The following is a 23,491-nucleotide window of genomic DNA, read 5'->3' as shown; positions in this document are numbered from 1 at the left end:
GCCAATTATACTGCGGAAGTGTAACCAATTATACTGTGGAAGTGTAACCAATTATACTGCGGAAGTGTAACCAATTATACTGCGGAAGTGCATCCAATTATACTGCGGAAGTGCAACCAATTATACTGCGGAAGTGTAGCCAATTATACTGTGGAAGTGTAACCAATTATACGGTGGAAGTGTAGCCAATTATACTGCGGAAGTTTAGCCAATTATACTGTGGAAGTTTAGCCAATTATACTGCGGAAGTGTAACCAATTATACTGTGGAAGTGCAACCAATTACACTGTGGAAGTGTATACAATTATACTGCGGAAGTGTAACCAATTATACTGCGGAAGTGTAACCAATTATACTGTGGAAGTGTAGCCAATTATACTGCGGAAGTTTAGCCAATTATACTGCGGAAGTGTAACCAATTATACTGTGGAAGTGTAGCCAATTATACTGTGGAAGTGTAGCCAATTATACTGTGGAAGTGTAACCAATTATACGGTGGAAGTGTAGCCAATTATACTGCGGAAGTGCAGCCAATTATACTGTGGAAGTGTAGCCAATTATACTGTGGAAGTGTAACCAATTATACTGTGGAAGGGCAACCAATTATACTGTGGAAGTGCAGCCAATTATACTGTGGAAGTGTAACCAATTATACTGCGGAAGTGCAGCCAATTATACTGTGGAAGTGTAACCAATTATACTGTGGAAGTGCAGCCAATTATACTGTGGAAGTGTAACCAATTATACTGTGGAAGTGTAACCAATTATACTGTGGAAGTCAAGTGTCGCCAATTATACTGTGGAAGTGAAGTGTCGCCAATTATACTGTGGAAGTGTAACCAATTATACTGTGAAAGTGTAACAAATTATACTGTGGAAGTGTAACCAATTATACTGTGGAAGTGTAACCAATTATACTGTGGAAGTGTAACCAATTGGAATGTGGAAGTTTAACCAATTAAACTGTGGAAGTGCAGCCAATTATATTGTGGAAGTGTAACCAATTATACTGTGGAAATGTAACCAATTATAATGTGGAAGTTTAACCAATTATACTGTGGAAGTTTAACCAATTATACTGTGGAAGTGTAACCAATTATACTGTGGAAGTGTAACCAATTATACCAATTACTGTTTAATTGATCGAATGAAATAAAAAATCATTGGTGTGAGGAAATCGAACTGGCTGTTCCAATAAACTTTCACAGCGCCCTGCTGGGCCAACCTGAAAGAGGCCTTTTGGATTTTCATATCCATATAATCACTTATGGAGAATATAATTCACGATATACTTTTCATACATCACAAATGAAACATATATTAGAGGGACATTTATTAATAAAATATCTTGTAGGGCATACAACCTGGGGTTTTGGGCAAAACACATTCCTTTGAGTAATCAGCCATGGGAAAGCCTTTTGATCTGACACCTGCAAGGGGATAACGATGTATGCCGACTCCACTCCCCAGTCATAAAACCTGTTCACCAACCACTCTTATTGGATGAATTGCAAGAACTTTTTACTCCATTTATTTCCCAAGCTCTCTGGATAACTATTCGAAGACTTATTATATGCTTATCTTTTTAATTTCCTGGATGTCCTCAGCAGTGTATGCCTGTCAAAATAAGCCTTTGAGCTTCGCCAGGCACTGCCTGTTCCTTTGCTCTCCTCTTTTATATAAAAACCATGTTATTTTGCCGAACCTTAGAGAAGTGAACAGGGGTTTTGGGTTGATTGGTACTCTGTGTATTGTGATTTATGATCTACTTCGCTCCGTGCACATATCAATAAGTTGTGCACGTATCAATAAATATTTCAAATTCACCACGTGAGGAAAATAAATTATTCTTCTTCAGTAAGCAGAAGACACAATCATCCTCCAGATAATGTGACTTTTGAGACTTTTTGGAAATTGGGCATCAGTGTGGACATTGTATCGTGTGACCTCTCAGGTAAATTTTCACCTGCTTTTTCAGGTGGAGTTTTTCAAACGATGAAAAAAAATTCTCCAATTTGTTCTGGGCCCGGTCCTATTCGCGATTCAAAAATTGTCTCCCTTGTGCATCCACCTTGTCCATCCTACGGATGCTCTGCGACTCTCATTTCTTCCCACATCCATTGTTTGTCCTCACCTGCGTCTATCTCTTCCTCAAGCCTCGACGACATATAAAAAGGTAAAATAAAAAGTGTTTCTTGAGCTCACATCATTTAATGGAGGATTTTACACAAATTTCGCATGGACATTCTCTTTGTTGCTGATCTCCTTGTTCTCCATTGTGAATTTCCACATGTTTTTCAGGTGGCTTGACCGACTGAAAAGATTCTCTTCAAACTGAGCATTTGTACAGTCATTCTCTGTTGTGAATTATCATGTGTGTTTTATGGTTGGATGACCGATTAAAACATTTTCCACAACTTGTGCATTTGTATGGGCGTTCACCGTTGTGAATTATCATGTGCTTTTTAAGGTTGGATGAATGATTAAAAGATTTTCCACAACTGATGCATTTGAATGGGCGTTCACCATTGTGAATTAACATGTGCATTTTAAGGTTGGATGACTGATTAAAAGATTTTCCACAACTTGTGCATTTGTACGGGGGTTCGCCACTGTGAATTATCATGTGCATTTTAAGATTGGATGAACGATTAAAAGATTTTCCACAACTTGTGCATTTGTATGGGTGTTCACCGTTGTGAATTATCATGTGCTTTTTAAGGTTGGATGAATGATTAAAAGATTTTCCACAACTTGTGCATTTGTATGGGCGTTCATCATTGTGAATTATCATGTGTTGTTTAAGGGTGGATGAATGATTAAAAGATTTTCCACAACTGATGCATTTGTATGGGTGTTCACCATTGTGAATTAACATGTGCATTTTAAGGTTGGATGACTGATTAAAAGATTTTCCACAACTTGTGCATTTGTACGGGGGTTCGCCACTGTGAATTGTCATGTGCCTTGTAAGGGTGGATGATCGATTAAAAGATTTTCCACAACTTGTGCATTTGTATGGGAGATCACCGTTGTGAATTCTCATGTGCATTTTAAGGGTGGATGATTGATTAAAAGATTTTCCACAACTGATGCATTTGAATGGGCGTTCACCATTGTGAATTAACATGTGCATTTTAAGGTTGGATGACTGATTAAAAGATTTTCCACAACTTGTGCATTTGTACGGGGGTTCGCCACTGTGAATTATCATGTGCATTTTAAGATTGGATGAACGATTAAAAGATTTTCCACAACTTGTGCATTTGTATGGGTGTTCACCGTTGTGAATTATCATGTGCTTTTTAAGGTTGGATGAATGATTAAAAGATTTTCCACAACTGATGCATTTGAATGGGCGTTCACCATTGTGAATCCTCACGTGTATTTTAAGAGTGGATGATTGATTAAAAGATTTTCCACAACTGATGCATTTGTATGGGTGTTCACCATTGTGAATCATCATGTGTTGTTTCAGGGTGGATGACCGATTAAAAGATTTTCCACAACGTGTGCATTTGTATGGGCGTTCACCATTGTGAATTGTCATGTGCCTTTTAAGGGTGGATGATCGACTAAAATATTTTCCACAACTTGTGCATTTGTATGGGAGATCACCGTTGTGAATTCTCATGTGCATTTTAAGGGTGTATGACAGATTAAAAGATTTTCCACAAGTTGTGCATTTGTATGGGCGTTTCCCATTGTGAATCATCATGTGTTGTTTAAGGGTGTATGACCGATTAAAAGATTTTCCACAACTTGTGCATTTGTGTGAGTGTTCACCATTGTGAATTATCAAGTGCTTTTTAAGGTTGGATGAATGATTAAAAGATCTTCCACAACTTGTGCATTTGTGTGGGAGTTCATCTTTCTCTCCTTTATGAGCCTGGTGAAAATTATTACGTGCAAACAATTCATCACTCGTTTTGTTGTGTTTGTAAAAAGTCCTCTTGTTTGTTTCAGTTGGCGGGTCCTGCGGTCCTGTGTCTACGCTGTTCATAAAAGTAGGTGCAGTCTCCCTTGTAGATTCAATGGATACACCTGAAAATACAACATCACATGACCTGTAAAAAATCAGATTTTGTTCAATACTCGCAATATAATTGACAAACGTACGCAAACATGTACATGTGTTTTTGTTCCACTGGAAAAAGGAAAACATTATTGTTGATGTAAATATACAGTGCTACGTAAAACTTTGGGTAATCCCAAGATATTCATACTGTTGCGGTTTTAGTAAACCGCTGAGGCAATGGCAACCACCATACAGTTCCATTATTGTGATTCTTTCCATGGTATAGAATAGCTCCTTCCCCTTTGAAGTGGGTTAGAGTGTCATAAAATGCGTTGGTGAAGGTTTAGAGAGGCTTTTTCACTCGTTTTCCTTGGGGGTAATTGTTTCATGTGCGCAGCACTTCTCGTCCCATATGTGTGATCCACGTTTTAATCTGGGAAGATTGTTTCATGCACGTGAGCAGCAAGTGTATCCCTCATTGCACCAAAACTCATTTGAAATGAGAAGCTAAATAAAACCAAACTGTCACCTCCTCAATTTCCCCCACATCTTTCCTTTATACCAGACGCGAAAGTACATCCCAATCACCGTTATTAATACAGAATTTTTTTCGATGCACTTTCATTTCCAACACACATTAAAAGCCATTGCAAAAGTATTATACACACGGCAGAGAGACTATCATTCCTCGACTAACTGGCTCATTCAGTCCGGACTGCATCAAGCTGTAAAGCTCGGCCGCCCTCATGAAATATCCAATTCAGATAAGATTGGTGCATATCCAGAAGATCATGTGGCATTCAGTTAAACGGCATTACACCATAGACATTGAAGCAAGTGGTTCACTGATTGGCACTCGCGGTTGATTTATCAACCTGCTGTGGCACAAAGTTATTCATGTGCGGTAGCCTCAGGCCCTGAAAGTTTGAGGGGAACCGCTGTCGGACAACATGGACGTCAGATATTTACATTTCGCTGTCGGACAACATGGACCAACTTCGATCAACTCATCCAAACTCTCTCTTCCTCAGATGTGGCGACTTCAACTGTCGTCATGCCAGCCGGCTGGGTGTGGGTTCCTCTCTCATCAGCCATGGCACCTCAGCAAAGGACTTCTGCGACTCTTTGGGACTGACACAATCTGTCAATTTCCCGACACGGATCTCAGTCAATGGAGTATCTTCTCTTCTCGACTTGGTTATGACAAACTTCCCTGCAAATATCTGCTGCTCTTCTTCTGCTCCAATCGGTTCTTCTGATCATGTGCTTGTTAAAGTGGACATCTCTCTGGCCATTCTCAGAGAGCCTCTTCAGCGCCGACGAGTCTGGCATTTCACTCAGGCTGACTGGCACGGTCTGCAAGCAGCCATCAATCATCTGGACTGGTCTCCCATCTCTACTGCCTCTGACATCAATTCTTCCTGGGAATTCTTCCAAAGCAAACTGTTCTCTCTCATGCACAGTTTATCCCATCTCGTCTTCAGTTGTCTTACCCTTCCACCCGACCATGGTACACTGAATCTTGGGGTGAGGCAGTTGCCCTGAAACAACTTGCGTTTGCCTCTTGGAAGGCAAATCCAACTGAAGGCAATCTCAGTTCCTTCCACCAAGCTCGGAACAAGTGTGTGTCTACCCTCAGGAGTGCCAGGAAGCGCTATCTCGCCACACTCAAGATTGAACTCTCAAACCTGTCTCCTTCCTCCAAATCCTGGTGGCGTCTGGTCAAATCCGTTTCTGGTGTTTGTTCCCCCTCCATCCCCTGCCTTACCTCAAATGGCTACACAGTTGACACTGCACGTGACAAAGCCGAATGCCTCAACTCTGTGCTTGCCTCAAAATCTTGGGTCCCAAACCCTTCTCTCTCTGTTCCCACCTTTCCCAGTCGAACCCAACTGCTCCTGGCCTCTGTGCCCTTCTCTCCTGACAAGGTGGAGAAGTTTTTGTCAAGCCTCGACTCTGATTCTGCAACTGGACCAGACAGCATCAGCCCACGGGTCCTAAAATCCTACTATGCCGCTCTATCTCACCCTCTCTCTGTTCTTTTCACCCTCTTTTGCTCAAGCTCATCTGCCAGCATCTTGGAAATCAGCAAACATTACCGCTTTACACAAAAAATGTGCAAAAACAGATCCTTGCAACTACAGACCAATCAGCCTGCTCCCAATTATCAGCAAAGTCATGGAATCCATCATTGCTTCGGATATCAAATCCTTCCTCTTCTCCAATGGCTTGATCTCTGATCATCAATTTGGATTCAGACCAGGTCATTCTGCTCTGGACATGTTGCTTCTGCTGTCTCAACAATGGATGGAGGTCCTCAATGCCAAATAGGAAATCAGAGCCATCTCCCTTGACATATCACGTGCCTTCGATACGGTCTGGCACCCAGCTCTGCTCACCAAACTCTCCTCATATGGTATCCATGGAAATCTCCACTCATGGCTTGCGGACTTCCTCTCTGGTCATAGGCAACATGTGGCCCTGAATGGATTTTTCTCATCTTCCCTTCCTGTTAAGGCTGGAGTTCCCCAAGGCAGTGTTCTGGGCCCTGTGCTATTTCTGGTCTTCATCAATGTTCTGTCCTTGAGCGACGGGGCTTGCTTCGATCTCTCCATGGCATCAAAGTTTGAGTGTTTTCCCGTTCGTTTCTTTGTCAAATTTCCGCTGCGTATTTTGTTGTGTATGTGTTATTGTGTGTTTCTATTTGGTTTTGGTTTTGTAGTTGTTGCAAATCTGTGTGTAATTAGTCGTTTCTTTGTCTGCGCCTCGTGCGGCCTGGTGTCTCGTGCAGCCTCCTCGTCTCGACTTGTGCCCCGCCCCCTATATTCTCGTTTGTTCTTTCACCTCTGCTCCTGCTTTCTCAAATCCACGTTCTCACTTAGAGACTTTTCCCAGATTGTTTTCATAGTTTTGTTTAAATATTTATTTAAATATGTTTAAAACGCAGCGGTGATCCCCCCCCCCCCACCCACCCTCCCCCCAGGATTTCCATGTTTTCAACGTTTCCCAGTGTGTACCCTGGATAAGAATAGGTATGCCGTATGCCTGCGTGTCGTAGGAGGCGACTAAGAGGGTTGGCGTCAGGAAAGGCATCCGGCCATAAAAAAAACATTGCCTCAAAAAGAGAACCATGACAATTACAACTACATGTGGGCAGGGTACAGCCCGAAGTGGAGATCGGTTTCTGAGGTTTGGGACATGGAATGTAGGGACAATGACAGGGAGATCAGGAGAAGTGGTGGAAGTATTGGTCAGAAGAAGAGTGGACATATGTTGTGTGCAAGAGACGAGATGGAAGGGAAGTGGTGTGAGAATGGTGAAGGGTAGGCAGGGACAGAAATACAAGTTTGTGTGGCAAGGGTGCCTGGAGGGCGTGAATGGTGTTGGTGTCCTGTTTTCTCAGGAGTTTGTAGACAGTGTGGTGAGTGTGACTAGAGTGAGTGATAGGTTGATGATGGTGAAAATGATGATTGGAAAGCTCTTGGTGAACGTCATCTCGGGATATGCTCCGCAGGTTGGTCGGAGCGATGAAGAGAAGGACAAGTTCTGGTGTGCGATAGAGAAGCTGATGGAAAACGTGAAAGATGAGGAAGTTGTTGTGGTAGGAGGAGACCTAAATGGACATGTGGGAAGGAGTATGGATGGTTTTGACGGAGTTCATGGGGGTTACGGATATGGTGTGAGAAATGGAGAAGGTGAAAGGATTTTGGAGTTTGCTGATGGAGCTGATTTGTTGATTTGTAATACTCAGTTCCAGAAAGAGGATAATAAGCTTGTTACATACACGTCAGGTGGGTCGACGACAACCGTTGACTACCTGATGGTGCGTAGGCGAGATAGGGGGCACCTCCGAGACACAAAGGTGATCCCGGGGGAGGAGGCTGTTTCACAGCACCACTTGGTTGTCTGCGACGTAAGGGTGAAAGGTGCGAGGAGAGCTCGGCGGGTGAAGTACCAACCGAGAATGAAGGTGTGGAGGTTGAAAGAGGTGACAGTAAGGGAGGCATTAAAAGAGAGGCTGAGTAGGGTCGAGGATGATGTGGTTGAGCTTGAAAGTGGTTGGATGTCAATGAAAGCTAGTCTGTTGGGAGCCGTTGGTGAGGTATGTGGATGGACAAAAGGACCACCGAGGCACTCGGAAACATGGTGGTGGGATGATGAAGTTGGAAAGAGGATTGATGAGAAGAGGAAGAGGTTCAAGGAGTGGCAGAAGGCGAAGGGTACAGGAGCAGAAACAGCAGAGCATGAAAGTTATAAGGCAGCCAGGAAGGCTGCAAAGAAAGAGGTAGCAAAGGCACAGGAGGCATGTAGGAAAATGTTCGGAGAACGCTTGGATTCGGAAGAGGGTCAGAAAGCAGTATTCAGGATTGCAAAGCAGATAGCGAAAGAGAGGTGTGATGTGATGGGGGTGAGATGCTTGAAGGATGAAGTGGGACAAATCGTTGTCGACCCAGATGGAATTAAAGGAAGATGGAAAAGATATATGGAAATGCTGTTGAATACAGAGAATGAATGGGATGGCAACATAGAGAGTAACCCAGTTTAAGGACCGGCAGAGAAGATAACTGAGAAGGAAGTTGAGGAAGCGATAAAAGCAATGAAGGGTAGAAAAGCGGGAGGGCCGACGGGAGTTGTGGGAGATATGTTGAAGGCAGCAGGAAGTTGGGGTGTGAAGAGAATGACAGAGATCTGTAATCTGGTGGTGAAAGAAGGCCGCATTCCAGTGGATTGGGAACTGAGTACCCTCGTCCCTCTATACAAGGGGAAAGGTGACTCTCTGGAGTGTGGCTCGTACCGAGCGATAAAGTTATTGGAGCATGGAATGAAGGTATTGGAAAGGGTGTTGGAGAGGAGCATAAGGAAGAAAGTGAAGATCGACGAAATGCAGTTTGGATTTATGCCAGGAAGAGGAACGACAGACGCGCTTTTCATTGTGAGGCAGTTGCAGGAGAAGTACATGGAGAAGAGGAAGAAGTTGTTTCTTGGGTTTGTTGATCTGGAGAAAGCATTCGATCGGGTTCCATGCAAAGTATTGACATGGGCATTGAGGAAGTTAGGAGTGGAGGAATGGTTGATCAGAGTAGTGATGGCAATGTACAAAAGAGCGCGCACAGCTGTAAGGACGAAGGACGGGAACAGTGGTGAGTTTGAGGTGAAGGTGGGAGTGCATCAGGGGTCGGTACTAAGTCCACTACTATTTGTAGCTGTGATGGAGGTGCTGGCTCAGAACGTAAAGGAGGGTTTACCGTGGGAGTTGTTGTATGCAGATGATCTGGTGTTGATTGCGGAAAGTATGGATGGACTGAAGGAAAAGATGAACACGTGGAAGGAATGTATGGAGACAAAAGGTCTGAAGGTGAATATCGGAAAGACGAAGGTGATGGCAAGTGGTAAAGCATGTGGTGAGGTGGAAATAACTGGGAAGTGGCCCTGTGCTGTGTGTAGGAAGGGTGTCGGAGTGAATTCCATTCAGTGTACAATGTGCGCTGAGTGGGTTCATCAAAAATGTAGTGGTCTGAGAGGGTCATTAACCAGTGTGGCAGCTACATTCAAATGTAAGGTGTGCACAGAGGGAGCTGCAGATGGAGGAAATGTTGAGTTGGATCTTGGAGACGGCGTGAAGCTGGAAGGTGTGAAAAGATTTTGCTACCTCGGAGACATGCTGAATGGAGAAGGTGGATCAGACTCGGCAACGGTTGCTCGAGTGAGATGTGCATGGAAGAAGTTTCGGGAATTGAGTGGCGTGCTGATGATGAGGGGAGTGTCGTTGAAGCTGAAGGGAAAGGTGTATGCTGCATGTGTGAGAAGTGTTATGATTTATGGGAGCGAGACATGGGTAATGAACGTAGAGCAGCAACGAAGGTTGGAAAGGGTGGAAATGCGAATGGTTCGATGGATGTGCGGAGTATCGTTGAGAGAGAGGAAGACAAATGATGAATTGCGAAAGATGATGGGAATCGAGCCTGTGATTGATGCTGTGAAGAGGAACAGGTTTAGATGGCTTGGTCATGTGTTGAGGAAGGATGAAAGTGACTGGTTGAGAAGAGTGATGGAAATGAATGTAGAAGGAAGTAGAAGACGGGGAAGACCGAGAAAGACTTGGCTAAAGATGGTGGAAGAAGAAATGCGGGCAAGGGGGTTAACAAGGAGAGATGCAGAATATAGGGCAAAATGGAGAAGATTGTCATGGGGACCGCAAGGCTAACCCCCGCTCTAGAAGGGAAAATGGCCTTTAAAATGCATGTTGTTGTTGTTGTTGTTGTATCAATGTTCTCTCCGACTCTCTGGAAAATCCTCTCTATCTCTTTGCTGATGACTCCATCATCTGCCGCTCCATTCCTCATCCCTCGGATCGGCAGTCTGCAGCCTCCTCACTCTCTGCAGACCTGGACAAAATCACAGACTGGTCAAACAAGTGGAACATGTCTTTCAATCCTGACAAATCTCACACTCTTACTATGTCTCTCCGAAAAGACCGACTGGAAAACCCTCCCATCGACTATCTCAACAATCCTCTCCAATAAGTTCTGTTGCTCAAGATTTTGGGTCTCACTCTCTGCCATGATCTTTCTTGGGAAAACCACATTTCCAAGCTGGCCTCCAAAGCCAGTCGCCGACTGGGCATCCTCCGTCGTGCGAAGTCCTTCCTTGGCACACCTGAGCTCCTCACCACATACAAGGCTTTCATCCGCAGCTCAATGGAATACTGCTCTCCCCTCTGGGCTCACTCACTCACCGCAGGCAGGTTGGTGGTCTTTCTGTGTTCCCACCCGATTCCTCTCCGGCCTTGCTCCCCCAGCTCTCTCTGTGCTGTGTCCCCCTGATATTCCTCAAGCTCTGTCAGCAACCCTCTTATGGTTAAACTGCCAAAATCTAGGCTCTCTGCTCACCTTCACTCTTTCATTCCCCTTTTCTCCCGCCTCTGGAACAAACTCCCCAACTCCCTTCAATCCCACTCCTCCCTCCAGGTCTTTAAAACAGCTGTTCACCACCATTTCTTATCTTCCCCCATCCAAAACCTTGATCTTTTCTACCCCCGCTAATTCACCCGATACACTTTTTTTTGAAAATTGCAACTTCTTTCCTGGAAGTCCTTGCAGTGTTCATATGTTTTATACCTCTCCCACTCCCACCTCCCCCCAAGCCTCCCACCTCCCCCCAAGCCGTCTCCCTCACACATTTCTCTCGATGTCCCTGCTCTCAAATGTTGTGTTTGTGTCCTTCCCCCTCTCTCCCCATCTTGTCGACCGCTCCCCTTATTTTGTGTTTTATGTGTCGGTTTGACTTTTTGTGCGATTCATGTTTGCTCTTTCACAAGCCTCGATCTTGCATACAAAAAAAACAAAAAAACCCGAGGCTGCCCCCCTTTTAGTGGACCCGAAACCCACGGCCACAACAATACTTTAGGGTAAATTCATCCAATTATCAGTGATAAGTCATTTGTGTCATTGTAACTGTAAATTGATTGCTTTTACAAATGCACATGTTCAACAATGCACTTCAATTTTAATAAAATAATGATTTCAAAAATCGTCCAAAAAAAAAAATCCCAAAGTTTTGCGCGATTGAAGCAGTCGTGTGCACCACCCAAATACATCAACCTATTTAACATGTCCAAGTACACCAAAACTGGATGTTCTTGGAAGTATGAAGAAGGCAATCTGTGTTCCACATTGTTCAAGTATATAATTCAAATTACATAAAATAAAGATTGTAAAAGACGAATAAATGAATTAATTCCGGGTTTTTCCGCCGTTTTAACCAGTGCATCACCATATCTTACACATTACATGAGTTAATCATGCCTGTTGTTTGTATCCTTAATAAGGTCCTTCAAAACAGTAAGCTTCCTGTTCAAAGTGATTTTAAGTTTTGTTTGATTGCCAGACAGGCCGAGTAAAATTATTACTTAACTCCTCTCTGGACGTTGCACATGTACAATCAGATAATTTCAAAGCCGGAGTACGTTAAAACGAAAGACTTGTCTTCCTATTCATGTTCAAAATATAAAACATTAGATTTAAATAAGTTGTTCCTCGATCATAAACCGATGATCATAAATGGCCAAGATGACACAAACCAATTGCTCAACCCCGTTTTTTGCTTCACGTGCGCGGGGTAATAAATTGAAAGAGCAATCACTCTGCAGACCCTTGCCGGGATTTATTTTGTGGCAACTAAATGGAACGATTTTCGAAATGAAAGTTCATTGGTTGCAAAGGAAAGGTCTACATGGTCGAAAGGGCAAAGGTCTGGTTTGATGGTCAAAAGCTGTGAAGGTTGTAAAGTCTGAAAAGGTCAAAAGGGGTTCAAAGTGCATAAAGGGTGGTAAAAGATCTAGGGGGTCGAAAGGGTGTAATTTATGGTCTAAACTAAAGAGTTTGAATTGTCTGAAGAGGTCTAAAGGGTTTTAAAACGACTAAAAACGGTCTAAAGGTCAAAGGGGTCTAAAGTGTCAAATGGGTTTGAAAAGGTCGAAAGGTCTGAGAAAGGTCTAAAGAATCTTAAAGGGTCTGAAATACCAAAGGGGGCGTAAAGGTCTGAAGGGTATTAGGGTGTCTGAAGGTCAAAAAGAAACGGCCCAATAGTAAATAATTAATAGACGTCGTCACGTTCAAATAGTATATATTCAATAGACTCACGAGACGAGACATACTCACTTGACGAAGTTATCACATTTATTTGATACGTAATTAATAGATGTGCGTTCCAATGAATTGTAATTTATAGATGTACACACATTCTAAAAGTACGTAATTAATAGACATGCTGCACTCGCGTTCCAATAGTACACAATTAAGATGTTGTACTCATTTACTTAGCACTAGTTGAAGTACCCAGCATTGCCCGGGGTATGAGGAGTGGAGGGGAGAAGGAAGAGGGGAGGAGGAGAGGGAAGGGAAGAGGGATGGGAAGGGCGGAGGGGAAGAGGAAAGGGGAAGTGGGGGGGTAGGGGGAGCAGAGGAGAGTGGGGAAGAGGAAAGAGGAGAAAGAGGAGGAGGAAAAAGGAAGGGAAGCAGGAGGTGAAGGGGGAAGGAGAAGGAGAGTATAGGGGGGAAGGAGGAGAGAAATGGTATGGGGAAGAAGGAGCGGGGTGAGGGGGAAGTGGGCGTGGCAGGATGACGGAAGGGAGGTGAACAGGAAGATGGAGGGGAGAGATATACTGTATTTATCTTTTAGAGGGGCTTTGACAGGCCCCTCCATTTTGACAGCCCCCTTTGACAGACCATTATTATATCTGTCTGCAGGGTCTTGATCCATATTTCATTGTCATCATTCATATTATAATTATTATCATAGTTATCATTATCATTATCAACATCACCACTGTTATTATCATTTTCAATATTGTCATTTTTATCTCCACCACCGAAGGTGGATGGAGCTTAAGTTTTCACCCCTATCTGTTTGTCTGTTGGTGAACAGGATATCTCAAAAAGTTGTGGACAAATTTGGACGAAATTCGGTGGAGAGGTAGGGAATGTCAAAAGGACGAAACGGTTAGATTTTGGTGAAGATCCGGATCTGATGATGTTTTAAGTGATTCTTCACCATTGAGACAACAACACAACAACAACATGCATTTTAAAGCCATTTTCCCTGCTAGAGGGGGGGTTAGCCTTGCGGTCCCCATGACAATCTTCTCCATCTTGCCCTATTTTAAGCATCTCTCCTTGTTGACCCCCTTGCCCGCATTTCATCTTCCACCATCTTTAGCCAAGTCTTTGTCGGTCTTCCCCGTCCTCGACTACCTTCTACATTCATTTCCATCACTCTTCTCAACCAGTCACTTTCATCCTTCCTCAACACATGACTAAACCATCTCAACCTGTTCCTCTTCACAACATCAATCACAGGCTCTATTCCCATCATTTTTCGCAATTCATCATTTGTCTTCCTCTCTCTCAACGATACTCCGCACATCCATCGAACCATTCGCATTTCCACCCTTTCCAACCTTCGTTGCTGTTCTACGTTCATTACCCATGTCTCGCTCCCATGAATCATAACACTTCTCACACATGCAGCATACACCTTTCCCTTCAGCTTCAACGACACTCCCCTCCTCATCAGCACGCCACTCAGTACCCGAAACTTCTTCCATGCACATCTCACTCCAGCAACCGTTGCCGAGTCTGATCCACCTTCTCCATTCAGCATGTCTCCGAGGTAGCAAAATGTTTTCACACCTTCCAGCTTCACGCCGTCTCCAAGATCCAACTCAACATTTCCTCCATCTGCAGCTCCCTCTGTGCACACCTTACATTTGAATGTAGCTGCCACACTGGTTGATGACCCTCTCAGACCACTACGTTTTTGATGAACCCACTCAGCGCACATTGTACATTGAATAGAGTTCACTCCGACACCCTTCCTGCACACAGCACAGGGCCACTTCCCAGTTCTTTCCACCTCACCACATGCTTTACCACTTGCCATCACCTTGCCATTACCATCATGCTCTGCTGTTTCTGCTCCCGTACCCTTCGCCTTCTGCCACTCCTTGAACTTCTTCCTCTTCTTGTCAATCCTCTTTCCAACTTCATCATCCCACCACCATGTTTCCGAGTGCCTCGGTGGTCCTTTTGTCTATCCACATACCTCACCATCGGCTCCCAACAGACTAGCTTTCATTGACATCCAACCACTTTCAAGCTCAACCACATCATCCTCTACCTGACTCAGCCTCTCTTTTAATACCTCCCTTACTTTCACCTCTTTCAACCTCCACACCTTCATTCTCGGTTGGTACTTCACCCTCCGAGTTCTCCTCGCACCTTTCACCCTTATGTCGCAGACAACCAAGTGGTGCTGTGAAACAGCCTCCTCCCCCGGGATCACCTTTGTGTCCCGGAGGTGCCCCCTATCTCGCCTATGCACCATCAGGTATTCAACGGTTGTCGTCGACCCACCTGACGTGTATGTAACAAGCTTATTATCCTCTTTCTGGAACTGAGTATTACAAATCAACAAATCAGCTCCATCAGCAAACTCCAAAATCCTTTCACCTTCTCCATTTCTCACACCATATCCGTAACCCCCATTAACTCCCTCAAAACCATCCATACTCCTTCCCACATGTCCATTTAGGTCTCCTCCTACCACAACAACTTCCTCATCTTTCACGTTTTCCATCAGCTTCTCTATCACACACCAGAACTTGTCCTTCTCTTCATCGCTCCGACCAACCTGCGGAGCATATCCCGAGATGACGTTCACCAAGAGCTTTCCAATCATCATTTTCACCATCATCAACCTGTCACTCACTCTAGTCACACTCACCACACTGTCTCCAAACTCCTCAGAAAACAGGACACCAACACCATTCACGCCCTCCAGGCACCCTTGCCACACAAACTTGTATTTCTGTCCCTGCCTACCCTTCACCATTCTCACACCACTTCCCTTCCATCTCGTCTCTTGCACACAACATATGTCCACTCTTCTTCTGACCAATACTTCCACCACTTCTCCTGATCTCCCTGTCATTGTCCCTACATTCCATGTCCCAAACCTCAGAAACCGATCTCCACTTCGGGCTGTACCCTGCCCATATGTAGTTGTAATTGTCATGGTTCTCTTTTTGAGGCAATGTTTTTATGGCCGGATGCCCTTCCTGACGCCAACCCTCTTAGTCGCCTCTTACGACACGCAGGGATACGGTGTACCTATTCTAACCAGGGTACACACCGTAACTAGGGTACACACCGGGCCGCAATAAATAATGGAATTGAAATTTTAAAAAGCTTGTAACTCTTGAACCACTGCATGGATCGACTTGATCGACAGCCAAAGGTAGGAAATACGGGTGCTGTCGAAATACGAGAAGGTGCTGGTGCTGTTGCGAGCAGGTGCTGGTGCGAGAAATTCAGGTGCTGTCGAAATACGAGAAGAAGACAAGAGGTAGGAAATACGAATATGATTTATTTACTATTTACAACCAAAAGAAACCAAGGAAGAAGGAAGGATAATAAAATAATGCAGAAAGAGGGACGGACCAGAAGGACACAGTGAAACTCTAGCTTACCTATGCAGTCTTACTTAACCCAGGACAGAACAAACAAAAGACAGACTCACACGAATGGGGAATGAAGGCAGGAATGACTGGAAGGAGGAATGGGAAGGTTCAGCTGGGGCAGATGGTTCGGGCTTGATCCCGCACGGGACGTCGGGCTGGACCTCGACGGTCACCGATGCCGCCGATCCTGGTTCCCGTGGGGTAACGGGTCGAAGCTGCCTGGTGGAGCTCACGCTGCCTGGTGGAGTCAACTCTGCTTGTGGAGCCAAAGCTGCTGGTGGAGCCAAAACTGCTGGTGGAGCCAAAACTGCTGGTGGAGCCAAAACTGCTTCTCTGGCTCACCTCAGGACGCGGCTCCCTTCTCTCTCCGAGGGCTCGTCTCGACTCATCTGCCGTCTCTGGCGCAACTCGCGGTGGGGGCTGATGCAACGGGTTTTTATAACCCCACCCTCTTGAGCCATACCCACTCATTCCTGGTTGGTCGTAGGGGCTTCTTGGCTCCACCTCTTGATGACGATGGGCGGGCCACGCCCTTCTTCTCCGAGTTGGAGCACATGGGCAATGGCGGCGAATGCAGTTGGCAATAGAGGCTTTGGGAATGGGAATGAAAGGGAATCGAAATGAAAGGGAATCTACTCTATTTGAATTCGGTGCAATGGAGTGTCAATTAATGGAAGACACAGCCTTAACCTACATAGAATAAGGAAATAAACTACCAACAAGGAGGAAATCTATATGATTGGCTAACGTGATTGTATATGACCTAACTAAGGGACGCCCTTTTGACCTTTATACACAACTGGAGGAAGGAGGGTGATATTTTACAATGTACTACACAATAAAAAAAACAATTCTCATATCCACAACAATATATATATATATATATATATATATATATATATATATATATATATATATATATATATATATATTGTAACGGTTTTGAGAAGTGTAACGAATTTGAGAAGTGTAACGGTTTTTGAGAAGTGTAACAATTTTGGAGGAAGTGTAACGAATGTGAAAAGTATGGTTTTGTTATGTATAACACCCTCGTAATGTAAATAATGGTCGCAGCCGTCCTCCTAGTTAATTCCATGAAACTTACACGCAGGCCACGATATATCTTTTTAAATAGTGTATTTCCTTATTCTATGTAGGCTAAATATGTGTTTCCCACTAGATTGACTTTGCATTGTATCAAACAAAATAAGCGTAGGCCCTTTCAATTTCCCCAAACATCTCCGCTCTCCAAAGTTCCTTTCAAAAGGGGTGCGAGTGGTGTTCAATCCCGCAAGCCGCCATTGCCCATGTGCTAATCTCGGAGAAGAAAGGCGTGTCTCCACCTCGTCATAGAGGGGAGGAGTGAGCCAACCCCACTTGGCCAACCAGCACCGCGGTTAGCGACCCGGTAGGCGTGCCCTCGCAGCCGGCGGCTTGATTCCGCCCGGAGTAATAAAAGGGACTGGTAGGGACTGCTTCGGCAGATGACCTGGGAGATCAGATGAGCGAAGAGGTGACATACGAGCTGAGCTGTGAGCGGTGAGATGCGAGACGCTCCAAGCCAAAGAGGAGAGGTACTCGGCGAGGAAACCAGCTTTGGAGAGACGCGCTGAAAGGAGGGAGACGGCTCCACCAGAAGGAGAGGAGCAGGTGTGCCCGAGCCAGCGCGTGACGTCTACAGCATCGGCAGCGGATACGCGACGGAGGGTTTTCCCGCCAAAACCGCGAGGAATTGAGAGCTGCTGCCTCCGACCCTGCCTCCCTCTCCAGCAATCCACCTCAAGCCCTACCTGCCTGCAATATCCCCCGTGTAAGTGTGAACGTCGTCTGTCCTACTCGTTGTCTTGGGGTTAAGTAAAATGAATAGTTTAAGCTAACGATGCACTGTGTGACTGCTCCTTCCATCCATTGCTGTAAATAATTTTGGTCGCTCTTTCTTTTTGCTTGTGTGTGTATAATAAATCTGTTCTTCCTCCGTACTCTGTCTTCTTCTCTTTTTCCTTCTCTTTCGGTCGCTTTAGAGGTTTCCCGATTGAATATCTGTGGTGCGATCTGGTCAACGTCGGGTGGAATCGGGCCAATTGGGGATCCTGTAACGGTCGCGGTTGGACCATTCGCTCGGCCCATCATAACATCTAAACCGTGTCCGTAACAATTGGTGCCTGGGAGTGGGATTCGAGGCCCGAACCAAATTTTTAAAACGTGTAGAAAAAATTTTTTGGTCAAAATTACGAGCTGACGAAATTTGTTTTGTTTTAAAGCAAAACCCGAATTTTGAGATCGCGCCATGGACAATCAAGGCGATCGGATGTCGGTGGGAGAGATAGACAGGGTGGAATCGACCCAGGACCTCGGGGAAATGTATGTGGAGGAAAGGGAGGAGGAGAAAAATAGCAATGTGGTTGCGGAGGTTTCAGACGCACAAAATGGCGCTCTCGCGCAAGTGGTTGAGGGGGCCACGGTCGCAGAACCAATGAGCGCGGCCCAAATACAAGCCTTCATGGCCCAATTCATGGTGGAAATGCAGAAAAAAAATGACAGTATGGAACAAATGGAAAGCAGAATGATGGGGGCCCTTATGGGGCAAATGGGGGTAATGGGGAACCGGATGGATGCTCAGGGTGAGCGATTGGAGGGCCAAATGGGGGTAATGGGGAACCGGATGGATGCTCAGGGTGAGCGATTGGAGGGCCAAATGGGGGTAATGGGAAACCAAATGGGGGTAATGAGGGACGAAGCGAGGGGTACCGGTGAGGGGTTAGACAATGGGATAAAAGAGGTAAAGAATGGGTTAACGGGGGTAGAAAACAGAATGGCCGCTCAAGAGAATCAAATGGAAGGGATGAAAAAGGGGTTAGAGGGGTTAGAAAACAGGATGGAAGGCAAATTGCGGGAGATAGGGGAGCAATCCGCCCGAGAAATTAAGCAAATGGGAGAGCAGATAGAGGAGGTAAAAATCGGGGTAGAAACCAAATTGGATGCTCAGAGGGATGAATTGGGACAGATGAGGGTGGCATCTACAAAGGAGATGGAAAAGATGAAGGAGGAGATACGACGAGGTGTGGGTGAGGAGGTCTCGGGGCTACGCGAGGAGGTAAAGCGAGGTGAGAAGCGTATGGAGAAAGAGGTGAGGAATAATACGGCTAGGTTACAAGGGGGAATAGAGGGTCTGACGAGGGGAGTAGAACAGCTGACAGTGGGACAAAAGGAACTCGTGGACCAAGTGGAAAAGAACACTGCGGTACTAGGAGGGCTAAAAGCGACACAAAAAGAAATCAAAAATGACTTGATAGCGACAAAGAGGGAATGTCAGATGGTGCGTGAGGAACTGACCATGAGGGTGGACGAGGTGACAGAGATAATGGAGACAAAGGACCGAGAGGTGAGGATGCACATAGAGACGGTCACGGTAGCCTTAGAGGACGAACTTGAGGAGACGCACCGAGAAATAAAAGAGGTTAAACAAAAATTAGAGGAAGTGGAAGAAGAGGTGAGTGAAATTAAGAAGAGACGGACAGAAACTAAGAGAGAAATCCAGGAGGAGGTAATGGAATTGGTACAAGGTCGGTGCTCAACTCATAATGTGCTGCTCACTAACCAAATAAAGAATTTGCAGGTGGCAAAGGAGGTGCGGAGACCAGGTGCCAAGGTGAGTGGCGATATAATCGGAAATGTACATGATGTGAGGAAAGCTTCAGTCGGCTTGGGGATTGCTTTGGATCCGGGTGTTCGTGAAAGGCCGTTGGTGAAGTGTGCGACAGGTCTGGTGTGCGAAAAAAGAGGTGTGCGAGAATGTCCGACCATGGGGTGTGTGAGGAAAAAGTGCGCGCCGACCAGTGAGTGTGCTGTCGAGAGTGAGTCGGTCGTAGCGCGTGTGCGAGGGAGCACATGGAAGCGCGTGGTGAGGAGTGTTACAGAGGATGTAATGGGAGAGTGTGCGCGAGAAAGGTGTGTAACGGACAGGTGCATGGGGAAAGAGTGCGCTGTCAAGAGTGAAGGAGAATGCACACCTGTGGTGAGAGTTACAGAGGATGTAACGAAAGAGTGTGCGCAAGAGGATGCGCGAGAAAGGTGTGTAACGGACAGGGGCATGAGAAAAGAGTGCGCTGTCGAGAGTAAGGGTGAGTGCGCGACCGAGAGTGGAGGTGAAAGTAGGGAGAGTGACACGGAGCGTGAGTTGGTTGTGACAGGTGAGCGAGGATGTACACCTGGAATGGAAGGATGCACACCTGGGATGGTACAGCGTGTGTGGGAATGCACACTTGAGTTGGTCATGAGGCACGTGGTTGGGTGTGCGAGTGAAAGCACACCTGTGATTGTCACAGAGGAGGTGACCGAGGAAGGGGCGCGAAGAGGTGTGTTGGTGAGGTGTGCGAGCGACGAATGTGTGCCAAGGTGTTCGGTGGTCAGGTGTGTGACCAAGGCTGGGAGCGGAATGAGTGTACCGAGGTGTGTAAGGAAAGGTACGAGGAGCATGGGAACAGCTGGAGGTATGAGCAAGAAAGGGGTAGCGTATGCATGTGAGCATCCAGGTGAGGCATCGACAGTAACCGCGTTAGCGGTTTGGGCGACTTATAGCCGAATCGGGCCCTCGGTGCGTGCCGGGCTTCGCGTGCCGCGAGAACCAGCGGGGATCCGAGCCGCGGCGGGTTCGAAAGGAACGCCGTACGCGATCCACGCTGCGCCTCGCTTGGAACGGCCGCGTCCGTGCTCTGCTAGGCGGAACGGGCAGCCCGATAGGAAGGGTCGTCATGGCGACCACTTTCTATTGAGACGTGCCGGCAGGTCGAGATCGGGACATTGGATGGCTCCACGCCGAGGTGGTGCGTGGGATCTCGGCCCGGGTAAGCCCCCGTCCCTGCCCCGAATGCGGGACGTATCCAGCCGCTGGCACAAAACAACCCGCGTTCATTGCTCGGCTGTACGAAGCCGAGCTTTAGAAGGGAATTGGCGCACCGAGAGGATGTAATAAGTAGACGGGTGATGAGGATAGTGTTTTGGCCCCGAAATTAGAAAAAGGCGAAATTTGATGATTGGTACGGTGATTGGCAGATGATTGGCAGAATTTTTGATTGGTTGGATTTAGGTGTGCGAAATTGATAGTAGGACCTCCCCGATGTGGTGGGATGGGCAATCCACCCTCCCTCACAGAGTGGGGCAAATGCGCAATAGTTTATGGGGTGTATGGCAGTGAAAACTAGCCCGGGTGGGTTAGGATATTGATAGGGATCTAGCGAAGATGACATTAGGTAACGTTAAGTTTAGATAGTGACTGATACCTGTAGTGGGGATGCAGGTAGATTAGAGTGGATGATAATGACGAGGGAGCGCAATAGTTTAAAGGGAAGACTGGGAAGCGCAAGTTTCAGAGGGGAGTAGTTAGCTGAGATGATGCCGTGTGTTTGAAGATTGAACAGGTGTGATTGAACAGGTGTGATTGCACAGGTGTGCAACTGAACAGGTGTGTGGAGCAGTGTATGAGTGAGTGATGGTGATGTGTGTTGTGTTGACCAACTGGTCCAGGAAGAGGAGGAGGGTGCAGGTGGCACCAGGTATGATTGCACGGGTGTGCAACGACAGGTGAATGGAGGACAGGTGTATGGAATAAATGGTATGGAGTATTGGAATGGATGGTCGTGGAGTGAGTATGGTGGAAATTGTGGAGTGGAGTGGATGGTGCGAAGGTGTGAATGGGGGAAGAGTGGACCCCCATCACGGATACCCGGGGCGGGTAGTGTAAGTGTTAGGTAGAGGGTATAGGTAAATTGTGGTTGGATATTGGCATCTGTGGTGCGGGTGAAAGAATGGTCTTTGGATGGGTGCATTAGTGTTGTGGAAATGGCTGGGCGTGTAGCCTGTTAGTGTGTGTAGTTGGTTGGGCGCTCCACCACTGTGAGGATGTCGGCCAGGTGAGGCCGCAGGTGGGCTCTGGGAGCTGGTAGTAGTTGTTGTGGATGGGGCCCGAGGATCCGGAGGACGGACCCGGGTAGCCCAGTGCCAGAGGGCACCGAGTGGGGTGACAGAGCCAGGAGGGGCTTTCCCCAGTTAGTTAGGTTAGGGTGAGAAGCTAGGTAAGCTCGGGTGGCAACTACAGTGGTGGAGGTGTGCAGGTGGGTGGACCTGCTGGGAGAGCTACACGTCGCAGCCCAGAAATTCTGCGAGGGCACCGGGAGATGAATCGGGGGAGTGAGACCCCAAATTGAGAAGCACCACAGTTTGGTCAATGGAAATTGGTTTTTAGAACCCATAGTGTAAGTTGGCCAATGGATTGGCAGGGAGAGACCCCGGGTAGTGTAAAGCGTGTTAATGTCATTTAGTAGAAAGTAGTTAGGATGAAGTCTCCTCACACCATCTGCATCCACTCACCTGAGGTGACAGGTACTCCACACCATGCCATGTTTTGATTATTTTTATGATGCAAATGTTTGGATTGTGAGACGCATCATGACGTGGGTGTGACATTGTGCGTAATTCCATCTCTCCCTCCTTATGAGGATTGATGATGAATTGGTGATGGCAAATTTTGAAGTCGAGGGATTGTGGAGACGAATTTGGTATAGGGGAAATATGGGGAAGACGTGACAGTAGTGACGAATTGGTAATGTGTAGATTTTGTACATATGGGGTAAGGGCAAGGGTAGGGTAGGTGACAGGGGGGTGACGTACGGTAGGGACGAGCTTTCTCACTTCGCCCTCCGTACGCATTTCGCCTTGCATTGCCTTATTGACGTGTACCCTTGTGACCTTACCCCTCGCTCAATTGTCTCTTTTGTCTCCCACATGACCTGTGCGCCATTGGGTGCCGAGGGGAGCGTGCGTGAGGTGGCCATTGTGCGCACGAGATTCCCAGAACCAGCATGCATTGTGTTGATGTACCACTTTATAGACCGCTGTTCTGCGGCCAAGTACCACTTGATGGACCCCAGGTTCTGGGGCAGGGCACCTCTGTTGGAGACCGGCCATAGTGGCCAGGGAATCTTGCTTGCGGACCTCGGTAAGGTGGCACCTATGCCAAACAGGTGGACCACCGTTAGTTGGCCCCTGAGGCCCTAAATAAAAAATGAACACAAGTTGTGTTTTTTTAATTATTTCCAAGTAGGCCGCATGAAGCCAGAAGACGTCGGGAAGAACATCGGCCCAGCAGAGAAAGAGAAGACCACCACCAGTTGTTTTGTTGTGTTTATTAAGAACCATGGTGACTGTGCACCGAGTGGTGCTTTGTGGTGCTTTCGGTGCTTTTGGGTGCTTTGGTGGTTTTGGTACTGGTGCATCGATGCAATGCGTGCTGTCTCCTCCCTCCCAACAGGAATTTCTTTTTCTTGTTCCCTAAAAAAAAAAAAAAAAAAAAAAAAAAAACAGGTCCTGGATTGCGTTGTAAATAAGAAATAACGTCATTGTAAATAATGCTCCCCACCGTAAATGTATAGTTTGAGAATAATTCCGTAATTCGGTTA

At 46.3% G+C, this 23,491-nt stretch overlaps 1 protein-coding gene across 1 annotated transcript in view; it reads right to left on the bottom strand.

The window, feature by feature from the left end:
- Positions 1-23,491, bottom strand: part of LOC137427337 (uncharacterized) — a 385,725-nt gene that overhangs the window by 303,354 nt on the left and 58,880 nt on the right. Inside the window, exon 5 of the mRNA XM_078777386.1 lies at positions 2,354-4,044. Within this exon, the coding sequence (XP_078633512.1) occupies positions 2,354-4,044 (1,691 nt within the window). The remainder of the gene's footprint in view (positions 1-2,353; positions 4,045-23,491) is intronic.

The sequence above is a fragment of the Myxine glutinosa genome, chromosome 5 (genome assembly GCF_964187855.1).
Source record: "Myxine glutinosa chromosome 5, kmMyxGlut1.1, whole genome shotgun sequence".
Lineage (NCBI taxonomy): Eukaryota > Metazoa > Chordata > Myxini > Myxiniformes > Myxinidae > Myxine > Myxine glutinosa.
Note: the sequence above shows the minus strand (reverse complement) of the source record. Positions and strands in the feature narration are given on the sequence as shown.